General features: G+C 49.3%; 1 protein-coding gene across 1 annotated transcript; it reads right to left on the bottom strand.

The window, feature by feature from the left end:
• Window positions 1-7,628: 7,628 nt before the first annotated feature.
• On the bottom strand, window positions 7,629-13,795 carry prkn (parkin RBR E3 ubiquitin protein ligase). The gene is made up of 11 exons (XM_083923564.1): window positions 13,746-13,795; window positions 12,290-12,453; window positions 11,930-12,203; window positions 11,678-11,793; window positions 11,481-11,564; window positions 11,048-11,163; window positions 10,783-10,919; window positions 10,551-10,612; window positions 9,050-9,280; window positions 8,047-8,164; window positions 7,629-7,785 (listed from the first exon to the last, which is right to left on the bottom strand). The coding sequence occupies exons 1-11, from the start codon at window positions 13,750-13,752 to the stop codon at window positions 7,682-7,684; spliced, it is 1,413 nt and encodes a 470-aa protein (XP_083779690.1). The 5' UTR covers window positions 13,753-13,795; the 3' UTR covers window positions 7,629-7,681.
• Between the last annotated feature and the right edge of the window lie 122 nt (window positions 13,796-13,917).

Below are 13,917 nucleotides of genomic sequence, written 5' to 3'. Positions count from 1 at the left end.
AGTGGTATCATTGTCTGTAAAAAATAATCGATATCAGCAGTGATACAAACAGTTCTACAGTGGTACTGTTTTATGTGTATTGGGGGTTCAAATTTAAAACTGAAAGACCAGTGGAGGGCTAGTGGGAGATCCAGTGGGCAGTTAGAGGGCGTCCAGGGGGGAACCAGGGAAGAACCGGGGAAGAACCAGGGAAGGACCAGGGGAGGTCCAGGGAAGAACCAGTGGTCGTCCAGCGAGTAGTTTGTGGGAGGCCAGTGGAGAACCAGGGGAGAGCCAATGGTTTTTCAGTGGGTAGTTAGTGGGAGAGAGGGGAGAACCAGTGGACGTCCACCGGGTAGTTTGTAGGAGGCCAGTGGAGAACCGGGGAGAGCCAGTGGAGTACCAGTTAAGAACCAGTGCAGTACCAGTGGACATCCAGTGGGCAGTTAGTGGGAGTCCAGGGGAGAACCAGTGGACGTCCACCAGGTAGTTTGTGGGAGTCCAGGGGAGAACCAGTGGAGAACCAGTGGAGGTCCAGGGGGTAGTTAGTGGGAGTCCAGGGGAGAACCAGGGGAGAACCAGTGGTCGTCATGTGGGCAGTTAGTGGGAGTCCAGGGGAGAACCAGTGGACGTCCATCGAGTAAATAGTGGGAGTCCAGGGGAGAACCAGTAGAGAACCAGTGGTCGTCCACCGGGTAGTTTGTAGGAGGTCAGACAAGAACCAGTGGACGTCCATTGGGTAGTTTTAGAGAGTCCAGGGGAGAACCAGTGGAGAACCAGTGGAGACTGTAGTACTCCTATAATAGTACTGCTGTAGAGGCAGAAGTAGCAGTGTTACCTTGCAGGTGGGTCTCAGGTGAGTGTGGTTCTGGTTCCAGCAGGTTCAGGTAGTAATACTGTTGTCTTGTCATGCGGTCGGTCACATGGAACTGATTGAGCGCCAGTCGGGCCTGAACACAACAAACAACCACACAGATCACAACACCAGGATACGGTTCTACTGTAATCTATTCATTTAGCAACATGATCTGAACTGAAATGTAAATGTTTTGAGGGAAAAACAATATTAGAAGATGTTTTTCTTTGGACCAATCACAGCCCTGTTATCTGTGAGTAGGCGGGACGTTGTTACCACTGGACTCATCCGACCAATCAGAGCAGTTATACAGAGCTGTCCGTCAGAGTCCATCATCCCTGCCTCCGCCCCGAGCTCCAACAGCACCCGAGCTGCTTCGCTGCGCTCTGAAATCACGCAAAGTCAGTGGTAATGTCAGCGGAGTGAGTGGTGATGTCAGGGGTGATGTCAGCGATGATGTCAGAAGTACCAAGGTTGGCTGCGAGCTGCAGCGGCGTTCTGTGTTTGTAGTCGGTGCAGCTGATGGAGGCACCGGCCTGCAGCAGCAGTCTGATGGAACCGACAGCATCGTTCTTGGCAGCGTAGTGAAGAGGACTCTGCTGGTCCTGAAGAGTCCGCGCCTCTGGATCAGCTGACAACAACAACACACACACACACTGACTACATTACCCATGAGCCTCAGCAGCTGTGGATTCTGGGTAAGAAAGAAACCTTAAAAACAGTTTTGTTCCTTTAATCCCCTCCTGGACTCGCCCCCACAGACCTTTGCGGTCCAGCAGGAACTGAACCATGTCCCCGTAGTCCAGCGCAGAGGCCACGTGAAGTGGCGTGACTCCAAACTGATCCGGCCGGAGGAGGTCTGAACCCCGGTCCAAGAAGAACCGCATCACATCCACACTCCACGCCCTGGAGATCTGAACACACACACACACACACACACCAGACCCCCTAAAGTCTGTTATTGTGGTTTTGTGTCTAAAGTATTATTGTTGTGTGTTTAAGATGCATTCAGTGTGTGTTCTGTTGTGTAACTGTTTTGTTGTAAATAAATAAAGAATGAAAATAAGTGTCGACCTCGTGCAGGATGGTCTGTCCGTATCTGTCTGAGCTGTTTGGATCGGCTCCGTCTGAGATCACTTCATCCAGAAACTCAAGGTCCACCTGCACAAACACAAACACAGATGTTTTAAACTAAACCTGGTCACAGTTACCTGGTCAGTGTTACCTGGTTATTGTTACCTGGTCAGTGTTACCTGGTCGTTGTTACCTGGTCATTGTTACCTGGTCAGTGTTACCTGGTCGTTGTTACCTGGTCATTGTTACCTGGTCAGTGTTACCTGGTCGTTGTTACCTGGTCACTGTTACCTGGTCACAGTTACCTGGTCATTAATACCTGGTCAGTGTTACCTGGTCGTTGTTACCTGGTCATTGTTACCTGGTCAGTGTTACCTGGTCGTTGTTACCTGGTCATTGTTACCTGGTCATTGTTACCTGGTCAGTGTTACCTGGTCGTTATTACCTGGTCAGTGTTACCTGGTCGTTGTTACCTGGTCACTGTTACCTGGTCAGTGTTACCTGTTTGTTGTTACCTAATCGGTGTTACCTGGTCACTGTTACCTGGTCACTGTTACCTGGTCAGTGTTACCTGGTCAGTGTTACCTGTTCGTTGTTACCTGGTCGTTTTACCTGGTTGTTCTTACCTGGTCACAGTTACCTGGTCACTGTTACCTGGTCACTGTTACCTGGTCATTGTTACCTGGTCATTGTTACCTGGTCATTGTTACCTGGTCGTTGTTACCTGGTCAGTGTTACCTGGTCGTTGTTACCTGGTCACTGTTACCTGGTCAGTGTTACCTGTTTGTTGTTACCTAATCGGTGTTACCTGGTCGGTGTTACCTGGTCACTGTTACCTGGTCAGTGTTACCTGGTCACTGTTACCTGTTCGTTGTTACCTGGTCGTTTTACCTGGTATTTGTTACCTGTTCGGTGTTACCTGGTCAGTGTTACCTGGTCAGTGTTACCTGGTCGGTGTTACCTGGTTTTTGTTACCTGTTTTTATTACCTGGTCTGTGTTACCTGGTCGTTGTTACCTAATCGGTGATACCTGTTTTTATTACCTGGTCTGTGTTACCTGGTCGTTGTTACCTAATCGGTGTTAACTGGTCAGTGTTACCTGGTTGGTGTTACCTGGTCATAGTTACCTGGTCACAGTTACCTGGTTGTTGTTACCTGGTTGTTGTTACCTGGTCGATGTACCTGATCGTTGTTACCTGGTCGGTGTTACCTGGTCAGTGTTACCTGGTCAGTGTTACCTGGTGATGTTACCTGGTGATGTTACCTGGTAAGTGTTACTTGGTCAGTGATACCAGGTTGTTGTTACCTGGTCGTTGTTACCTGGTAAGTGTTCCTTGACCAGTGATACCTGGTCAGTGTTACCTGGTCATTGTTACCTGGTCATTGTTACCTGGTCGTTATTACCTGGTCAGTGTTACCTGGTCTGTGTTACCCGGTTGTTGTTACCCGGTTGTTGTTACCTGATCAGTGTTACCTGGTCGTTGTTACCTGGTCAGTGATACCTGGTCTGTGTTACCAAGTGGGTGTTACCTGATCCTTGTTACCTCGTCAGTGTTACCTGGGCTGTGTTACCTAGTGGGTGTTACCTGATGCTTGTTACCTGGTCAGTGGTACCTGGTCGTTGTTACCTAATCGGTGTTACCTGGTCAGTGATACCTGGTCGGTGGTACCTGGTCGGTGGTAACCGGTCGGTGGTACCTGGTTGGTGTTACCTGGTCGTTGTTACCTGGTCGTTGTTACCTGGTCTATGTTACCTGGTCAGTGTTACCTGATCGTTGTTACCTGGTCGGTGTTACCTGGTTGTTGTTACCTGGTTGTTGTTACCTGGTAGGTGTTACCTGGTTGTTGTTACCTGGTCGGTGTTACCTGGTTGTTGTTACCTGATCAGTGCTACATGGTCAATGTTACCTGGTTGTTGTTACCTGGTCGTTGTTACCTGGTCAGTGTTACCTGGTCTGTGTTACCCGGTTGTTGTTACCCGGTTGTTGTTACCTGATCAGTGTTACCTGGTCGTTGTTACCTGGTCAGTGATACCTGGTCTGTGTTACCAAGTGGGTGTTACCTGATCCTTGTTACCTCGTCAGTGTTACCTGGGCTGTGTTACCTAGTGGGTGTTACCTGGGCTGTGTTACCTAGTGGGTGTTACCTGATGCTTGTTACCTGGTCAGTGGTACCTGGTCGTTGTTACCTAATCGGTGTTACCTGGTCAGTGATACCTGGTCGGTGGTACCTGGTCGGTGGTAACCGGTCGGTGGTACCTGGTTGGTGTTACCTGGTCGTTGTTACCTGGTCGTTGTTACCTGGTCTGTGTTACCTGGTCTGTGTTACCTGGTCTGCGTTACCTGGTCGGTGTTACCTGGTCGGTGCTACCTGGTCAGTGTTACCTGGTCAGTGTTACCTGGTCAGTGTTACCTGGTCGTTGTTACCTGGTCGGTGTCCTGGTTGGAAGCTGCCAGCGATCTGAAGTGTTTCAGCAGTTTTTTGTCCAGATGTTGGTTTTTGTCGGTTTTGTCGGTTTCGTCTCTCTGCTCTTCATCGTCCTCGGTCAGACCTCTGTACTTCGTCTCCAGCTGAACACCTGAACATGAATCATTTATTCATATTAAAACTTTAGAGAAAAACCCAGAACTGAAAAAGAAAACACCTGGACTCTGGATCACCTGCCGGTTGTCTTCTTCTCTGCTTCCAACGTCCGCAGGAGTACGACGCCCAGCGAGCTGCAGCCTTCACTGCTGATGACACCGGAGACCAGGACCCCTGAGGATATCCTGAGACCTGAGGACATACAGAGACCTGAAGACAAACCGAGACCTGAGGACAAACTGAGACCTGAGGACAAACATAGACCTGAGGACAAACAGAGACCTGAAGACAAACCGAGACCTGAGGACAAACCGAGACCTGAGGACAAACTGAGACCTGAGGACATACAGAGACCTGAAGACAAACCGAGACCTGAGGACAAACTGAGACCTGAGGACATACAGAGACCTGAAGACAAACTGAGACCTGAGGACATACAGAGACCTGAAGACAAACCGAGACCTGAGGATATCCTGAGACCTGAGGACAAACAGAGACCTGAAGACAAACCGAGACCTGAGGACAAACCGAGACCTGAGGACAAACTGAGACCTGAGGACATACAGAGACCTGAAGACAAACCGAGACCTGAGGATATCCTGAGACCTGAGGACAAACAGAGACCTGAAGACAAACAGAGACCTGAGGACGAACAGAGGCCTGAGGACAAATTAGAGACCTAAAAACAGAGACCTGAAGAAAAACCGAGACCTGAGGACACTCTGAGACATGAGGACATGCAGAGACCTGAAGACAAACAGAGACCTGAAGAAAAATAGAGACCTGAAAACACCCTAAGACCTGAAGCCAAACAGAGCTCTGCGGACACCCTGAGACCCTAGGACAAAACGAGACCTGAAGACACCCCAAGACCTGAAGCCAAACAAAGACCTGAAGACATACAGAGACCTGAAGACAAACCGAGACCTGAAGACAAACAGAGACCTGAGGACAAACAGAGACCTGAAGACAAACAGAGACCTGAAGACAAACAGAGACCTGAGGACACCCTGAGACCTGAAGCCAAACAGAGACCTGAGGACACCCTGAGACCCTAGGACAAAACGAAACCTGAAGACACCCCAAGACCTGAAGCCAAACAAAGACCTGAAGACAGATACCTGAAGACAAACAGAGACCTGAAGCCAAACAGAGACCTGAGGATACCCTGAGACCCGAGGACAACCCGAGACCTGAAGACAAACAAAGACCTGAAGACGAACAGAGACCTGAAGCCAAACAGAGACCTGAAAACACCCTAAGACCTGAGGACAAACCGGGACCTGAAGACACCCCAAGACCTGAAGCCAAACAAAGACCTGAAGTCAAACAGAGACCTGAGGACACCCTAATACCTGAAGACAAAAAGAGACCTGAGGACCACCTGAGACCTGAAGTCAAACATAGACCTGAAGACAGCCCTAGCCCTGAGGAAAACAGAGACCTTAAAAAACCCTAAGACTTGAGGACAAACTGTGACCTGAAGACAAACAGAGAACTGAAGACAAACAGAGACCTGAAGACACACAGAGACCTGAAGACGCCAGTGAAACCAGTAAACCCAGTGTGACTGTTGCACTTTATTGTGTATGAATGATGTTGTGAAAGTGATAGCAAACATTTAAAACTCTGTGACAGGAAGTGGACTCAGTCTTATAGATTACTTTGGTGTTTTTCTGTTGTCGACCTTCTCTTTGGTTTAAAAACGTCAGGTCTACCTGATGTGGGTCCGGCTCGGACTCACCTGGGTTGTGTTGGAGCTTTCTGTCAGCTCCAGCTCCAGTCCAGGATTCTGCACACCTGTCAGACCGGCTCGGGTCCCCCTCTTCATCCTGGTTCTGTTGAGCCTCCGTCCACCGGGTCAGAACTCCAGACCTCCAAACTGATGGACCTGAAATGTGTCCTTGATCCTGGATCAAGAACTAAAGCTGTCTCTGGATCTGGTCTTCAGCTCGTGTTGTTGACTTTCAGCTGCACAAAACAAAACACCCACAAGTTTGCTGACTGTGACGTTTATCAGCCTGCTGCCCTGCTCAAAGGTTTATGGTCCATCTTATCAGTGGGTGGAGATGGAGGTAAAGGTGGAGGGTCCAGGTCCAGGTCCAGGTCCAGGACTAAACACACCTCTTTATTCAAACAGGAAGAAACTGAATGAGTTTTTATAAACTTTAACTTTATAAAACACGCCTTCTGTCAACGAGATGGCTTCACATTTACACCACTGTGACCCTGATCCAGTCCAGATTTTAGATCCTACTGAGACCTCCACAGATCTCCTTAGACCCCCACAGACCTCCCGAGACCTCTGCAGACCTCCTGAGAACCCTGCAAACTTCCTGAGATCCCCATATACCTCCTTAGACTCCTACAGACCTCCAGAGGTCACTGCAGACCTCCTGAGAACCCTGCAAACTTCCTGAGACCCTCACAGATCTCCTGAAACCCCAACAGACCTCCTTGAACCCCCACACACCTCCTTAGACCTCCCGTATCCCCCACAGACCTCCTGAAACCTCCAAAGACCCCCACACACCTCCTTAGACCCCCGGAAACCCCCACAGACCTCCTTAGACTGCCCGAGACCCCTGCAGACCTCCTCCCCAGACCTTCTGAGAACCCTGCAAACTTCCTGAGATCCCCATAGACCTCCTTAGACTCCCACAGACCTCCAGAGACCCCTGCAGACCTCCTCCCCAAACCTCCTTTGACCCCTAGACCTCCTGAAACCCCCACAGACCTCCTTAGACTCCCACAGACCTCCCGAGACCACTGCAGACCTCCTTTGACCCCTACAGACCTCCTGAAACCCCCCCAGACCTCCTTAGACTCCCACAGACCTCCCGAGACCCCTGCAGACCTCCTTTGACCCCTACAGACCTCCTGAAACCCCCACAGACCTCCTGAAACCTCCAAAGACCCCGACATGTCTCCTTTGACCCCTACAGACCTCCTGAGACCATCCATTCATTGTTCCTGAGTTTTATTAACTTCACATCCAAAGAACAATCAGACTAATATGATTTTTTTAAATAAATAAATACTTTAATTAGACAGTTTGACAGAGAGAAGTCACTGTTTTCATTGCACGTTATATTTCTGATGCAGGTGAATTTCTGAAGACATGTTTTATCTGGAGAAAGTGATTGACGCTGATCGGTTCCCAGCTCGTCCCAACCGTCTGTGTGCGTTTTATCCGAACCAGTGGTTTCCCATACACTCGGTGTTCCAGGAGACTCTGCAGAGCCAACACCACTCGGCTCCGCACAGAGTACACCGCATGTGCATGCAGCCGCCTGCAGGGGGCGACAGCACTTCAGTACAACGACACAGAAAGTCCTCTTTAAAAATAAATGTTATTTTGTTTCGTGCATGAAGAACAAAACAACCGGACTGACGAGTGAAACTGCAGAAAGATTTAAATAAAAGCTGAATAAGGAGAAAAGAAATCAGCATCTTTGGTAAAAAAAAAAAGTGCAGATTTAAACAATAATTATGGAGGACAGAAGCTGCCAGACTTTAATACATAAATGACTCATTAACTAAAGTAAAGTCACCGTCTCTCTCCACAGGAACTGAACACTGAGGGCAGCGTTTAGTCGACTCCTGCAGGAGGCGCAGAGAGGCCTGATCCCACCTCCCCCTGAGAGACGCCTCCTCCTCCACCACAAAACCCTGAAGAGGAGGAAGAGGAGGAGGAGGAGGAGAGAGAGGAGGAGGAGGAGAGAGAGAGAGAGGAAGGAAGAGGAGGAGGAGGAGGAGGAGAGAGAGAGAGAGGAAGGAAGAGGAGGAGGAGGAAGAGGAGGAGGAGAGAGAGGTAAAGGAGGAAGAGGAGGAGAGGAGGAGGAAGAGCAGAGGAGGAGAGAGGTAAAGGAGGAAGAGGAAGAGGAAGAGCAGAGGAGGAGAGAGGTAAAGGAGGAAGAGGAGGAAGAGCAGAGGAGGAGAGAGGTAAAGGAGGAAGAGGAGGAGGAAGAGCAGAGGAGGAGAGAGGTAAAGGAGGAAGAGGAGGAGAGGAGGAGGAGGAACAGGAGAGAGGTAAAAGAGGAAGAGGAGGCGAGAGGGGGAGGAAGAGGAAGAGGAGAGAAAGAGAGGAAAGAGGAGAGGAGGAGGAGGAGTGAGAGGTGGAGGAGGAGGAAGAGGGGGAGAGAAAGAGAGGAGAGGAGAGAGGAGAACAAGAGGAGGAGAGAGGGGGAGGAAGAGGAAGAGGAGAGAAAGAGAGGAAAAGAGGAGGAGAGGAGGAGGAGGAGTGAGAGGTGGAGTTGGAGGAAGAGGGGGAGAGAAAGAGAGGAGAGGAGAGAGGAGAACAAGAGGAGGAGAGAAGAAGGAGGAAGAGGGGAGAGGATGAGAGGAAGAGGAGAGAAAGAGAGTAGAGAAAGAGAGGAGGTGAGAGAGGATGAGGAGAACAAGAGGCAAGAGAGGAGAGAGAGAGGAAGAGGAGAGGAGGAGAAGAGTCTTTATTGTTTCATGTATTTATTTATGTTTGTTGTTGTTTCTGTTGCCATGACGAGATGTCACTGTTGTCTTGTTGTTGTCACGGAGCTCTGTGATTGGTTAGCTCACCTGAGATGCTTCAGCTGTGGGTGGGGCCTGCTCTGTAGGACACGCCCCCTCGTGGTAGCCCTCCCTGCAGTCTCTGCAGAAGATGAAGCCGCAGCCGAGCCGCCGGTCACACTCCACCCTCCTGCTGCCGTCAGGGGGGAGGAGCCCCGCCCCACAGCCAGGTGACGGACACATCAGTCCTCCAGTCGAGAGCAGGCACTCCTCCGCCCCGAACTGCTGGTACCGCCCGTACTGAGAGGCACAAACACACCAGATCAGCCCCACCTGCTCTATGATGTTTCCATGGTTACAAACCAAGCCCCCACCACAGTGACTTCCTGTTTGATCCAATCAGGAAGTGCCAAAAGCGTCAGTTCTCTGAGTGTCCACTAGGGGCCGGTTTCATAACAGAGCAGTTTCTCATTGACCTACATGTTAAACAGGCCGTTTACACAGCATCATTAAACCCACTGAGGGGGGTGAATTATTTTGTGACAGGCTAGTTTTTATTTTTTTGGAGGTTAAAGTTTATGAATAATTAGGGGCGTGGCCTCTTGAGTGACAGCTAGCCTCTGGCCCTAACTTCTCCTCGGAGGTAAATGTCAGCCAGATGGACGTATCTCCCTCCCCCCAACGTCACATACATGCCCTTTTTTGGTCAGAGGAAATGAGGTCTGACCACAGACTGTATAAATGGACATAGCGTCTCAGTCGAGGTCCGTTCTCTCAACTTGATCCAATCGTCCTCGCCTATGGGAGTCGCCATCTTGTTAGACTTTGACTCCGCCTCATTTCCTCGACCAAAAAAGGGCATGTATGTGACGTTGGGGGAAGGGAGATACGTCCATCTGGCTGACGTTTACCTCCGAGGAGAAGTGAGGGCCAGAGGCTAGCAACATATTTCTCCTGTATTAGCTTCTTTGCACTGGCTACATGTAAAATCTAGAATTGAATTACCGTAGTATAGTAATAGTCTTTACTTACTCTATAAAGTCTCCTGAGCTAACTTTTGTTAAAAAGGAAGTCACTGTGGTTGGGGCTTGGGCGGAGTCAGAGTCTGCCAAGATGGCGACTCCCGTACGAGTACGACTAGATCAAGTTGAGAGAACAGTAGAGTCAGTGTCCATTTTTTATATAATCTATGCAACAGATTAAATGAGAAACTTGACAGAAAGTTTCACCTCGTCATCAATGAGAGGTTGTTACATAAAAACTGTTGTTTTAATTTGATTTAATAGATCAGAACCAGCACTTTTAGGGTAAAGTTAAGGGTTAAAATTAAGAGTCTTTGGTTAATATGGGCTATCAAGTGTAGATTACTGAAAATTTGGTCAATTTTATCAATTCAAAATCACATTTAAAACACAATAGTGCAAAAAAGATAAGAGGTCTGAATACGTTCTGAAGCCACTGTATATTTACTCTTCACTAAACATATATATCTATGTCTACATGTGTGTGTGTGTGTGTGTGTGTGTGTGTGTGTGTGTATTTATTGTGTGTTTGAGGAGGAAACACTCACCTGATCGTCTCCCAAAATCCTGAAATGATGCAACTCTTTGATGAGAGAGTCGACGCAGCCGGCTGCAGACACAGATATCAGTTCAATTTAATTCAATTCAATTTTATTTATAGTGCCAAATCATTACAAAAGTTATCTCAGGACGCTTTACAGAGTAGGTATAAACACAATGTCATCACTCTGTGCTCTGCAGGATGCTAACTGCAAGCAGTGACGTCACACTGAGTCTTACCAGCACACGGCAGCGAGTAGCCAATCACAGGATGTGAAACAAACTGTCGCTCGTTCAGTCGAGTCTGACAGTAACGGTGGAAACAGTCGAGACAGATGACGTGACGCTCCGAGCACTGGAAGACCAGGACCACGTCCCTGAGAGACAGACAGACAGAAAGAAAGACAGACAAAGAGAAACTGTCTGTTATTTGAAAGCTGACAAAAAACATCACATTTGACTTTCATGATGCGTGTGTGTGTGTGTGTGTGTGTGTGTGTGTTACATGGTGTCAGTGCAGGCGATACAGGGGACGTCTCTGCTGTTGGTCATAATGAGGTCGAGGGCCACAGAGAGGTCGTCATCTTCGGTCGGATGGGACGCACACTTCATGTAGAACTCCTACACACACACACAGCACACAGACACACACAGACACACACACACACACACACACACACACACACACACACACACACACACACACACACACACACACACACACACACACACACACACACACACACACACACACACACACACACACACACACACACACACACACACACACACACACACACACACACACACACACACACACACACACACAATGGGGAAACTACATCTCCCAGAATGCCCAGAACTGACTTCACATTAAGCATCTAAGCAGCAAAACACTTCCCCGACGGCCATATTGCACAGAAGCCCCGCCTTCTTACCGCCTCGTTACCGTGACAACCGTCTGATTGACACACGCCGTGGATACGACCACGGAGGAGGACGTCGTCCCAACAGGACGGACCCTGAGAGAGAGAGAGGAGACTACTGATGATCTCACCTTCATCATCCTCCTCATCCTCATCCCCATCCTCATCATCATCATCCTCATCATCATCATCATCTGCTGCTGACTCACCCTGCTGAGTGTTAGCGTCGTCTGTCTGCAGCTCCTGCAACGAACTCTCAGTTTTCCCGGTTGGATCGACCTGCAGCTCTTACAGTACACAAAGAAAGTACTGCAGGTACGCACACCTGTACACACAAAACACACAAGTACACACACGTACACACACGTACACGGTCAGAGGACAACAACTGGAGGAGAACTGACACTGGTGAAGTATAAGTTAATAATAGATGTAAAAGTCCCACAGCAACTTTAACTGACCTGTCAGATGAGCAGCTTCCTCTTTCTCCTCCTCTGCTCCTCCTTCTGCTCCTCCTCCTCCTCCTCCTCCATCAATCCCCTCCAGGATCACCGCCAGTCCGGAAGAGGTGGAGGGGAGGCGTGAGGAGCTGAGGTCCAGCCTGGTCAGACTGTCCTGCTCCTCCTCCTCCCTGTCCCGAGCCAGGCGCTCCTGCAGGAGGAGGAGCCGGGAGGAGGAGGAACCTGATGGAGGGAGGACAACATGGACGGTACTCTGCTCCGGGAGATCACAACCCTGAGAAGAGGAGGAGATAATTAATTTGACATGAGGGAGTTACCAAGAGGAGGTGAGGACTCCTCCATCTCTCCGCTTCTCCTCACCTGCAGGGTGGAGGTGCTCCTCAGCTCCCTCCCAGCAAACAGCACCCTGAGGTGCTCCGGTTGGACCCCCTGCTGACTCCCCACCACCTCCTTCAGCTCGGCCACACTCGCCTCCTCCTGCAGCTCCACAGCCACACCGGGCCCCAGGTTGTACCGCACAAACACTGGACATAGAGTGATGCTGTTACTGATACTGATACAAGGTGGGTTACTGTGTGGAGCTGGAATACTGGGTTCTGTTACTGTGCGGAGCTGGAAAACTGGGTTCTGTTACTGTGTGGAGCTGGAATACTTGGTTCTGTTACTGTACAGAGCTGAGGACTGGGTTCTGCTACTGTACGGAGCTGGAATACTGGGTTCTGCTGCTGTGTGGAGCTGAGAACTGGGTTCTGCTACTGTGTGGAGCTGAGAACTGGGTTCTGTTACTGTGTGGCGCTGAGAACTGGGTTCTGTTACTGCATGGAGCTGGAACACTGGGTTGTGTGACTGTGTGAAGCTGGAATACTGGGTTCTGTTACTATACGAAGCTGGAATACTGGGTTCTGTTACTGTTGTTGTAGGTCAACAGAACCTCAGCAGAAGTCAGAACAGGTCAGTAGAACTCAGTATAGGTCAACAGAACCTCAGTAGAACTCAGTATAGTTCGGTAGAACTCAGTATAGGTCAACAGAACCTTAGTAGAGCTCAGTATAGGTCAGGAGAACACAACAGAACATCAGTAGAACTCAGTACAGTTCAGTAGAAACCCAGTTTAGGTCAACAGAACTTTAGAAGATCTCAGTATATGTCCAAAGAACCTCAGTAGAACTCAGTATAGATAAACAGAACCTCAGTAGAACTCAGTATAGTTGAGTACCACTCAGTATAGATAAACAGAACCTCAGTAGAATTCAGTGTAGTTCAGTAGAACCCAACAGAACCTCAGTAGAACTCAGTGTAGTTCAGTAGAACCCAACAGAACCTCAGTAGAACTCAGTGTAGTTCAGTAGAACCCAACAGTACCTCAGCAGAACTCATAATAGCTCAGTAGCACACAACAGAACCTCAGTAGAACTCAGTGTAGATCAGTAGAACACAACAGAACCTCAGTAGAACTCAGTGTAGATCAGTAGAACACAACAGAACCTCAGTAGAACTCAGTGTAGTTCAGTAGAACACAACAGAACCTCAGCAGAACTCAGTGTGGTTCAGTAGAACTCAGTGTGGTTCAGTAGAACCCAGTAGAACACAGTAGAACAGAGCAGAACCTCAGTAGAACTCATTACAGCTCAGTAGCACACAACAGAACCTCAGTAGAACTCAGTATAGTTCAGTAGGACACAACAGAACCTCAGTAGAACTCAGTGTGGTTCAGTAGAACTCAGTGTAGTTCAGTAGAACCCAACAGAACCTCAGCAGAACTCATTACAGCTCGGTAAAACCCAACAGAACCCCAGTAGAAGCGTACAGAACTCACCTATCATCAGCCACTTCGTCCTTCAGTCTCGTCTTCGTGTTTACAGTCTGCCGGCCGCGGTGCACTCTGGGTGCTGTAGTCCCGCTGCTCCACAAGCGAACGCTGCGAGCCCGCTCCAGAAACTACAGCGCGGTCACTCGGAGACGACGTCACGCGGCGGCACCGGAAGTGG

This window comes from Echiichthys vipera (genome assembly GCF_963691815.1).
Source record: "Echiichthys vipera genome assembly, chromosome: 11".
NCBI classification, from domain to species: Eukaryota; Metazoa; Chordata; class Actinopteri; order Perciformes; family Trachinidae; genus Echiichthys; species Echiichthys vipera.
The sequence above is the reverse complement of the archived record's forward strand: the minus strand, read 5'-3'. Positions and strand labels throughout refer to the sequence as shown.

Coding starts and splice junctions, on each gene's coding strand:
- prkn (XM_083923564.1), bottom strand. Junction 12,204..12,289: donor GGAGCACCTCCACCCTGCAG/GTGAGGAGAAGC, acceptor TCCTCTTCTCAG/GGTTGTGATCTCCCGGAGCA. Junction 11,164..11,480: donor GTTGTCACGGTAACGAGGCG/GTAAGAAGGCGG, acceptor GTGTGTGTGTAG/GAGTTCTACATGAAGTGTGC.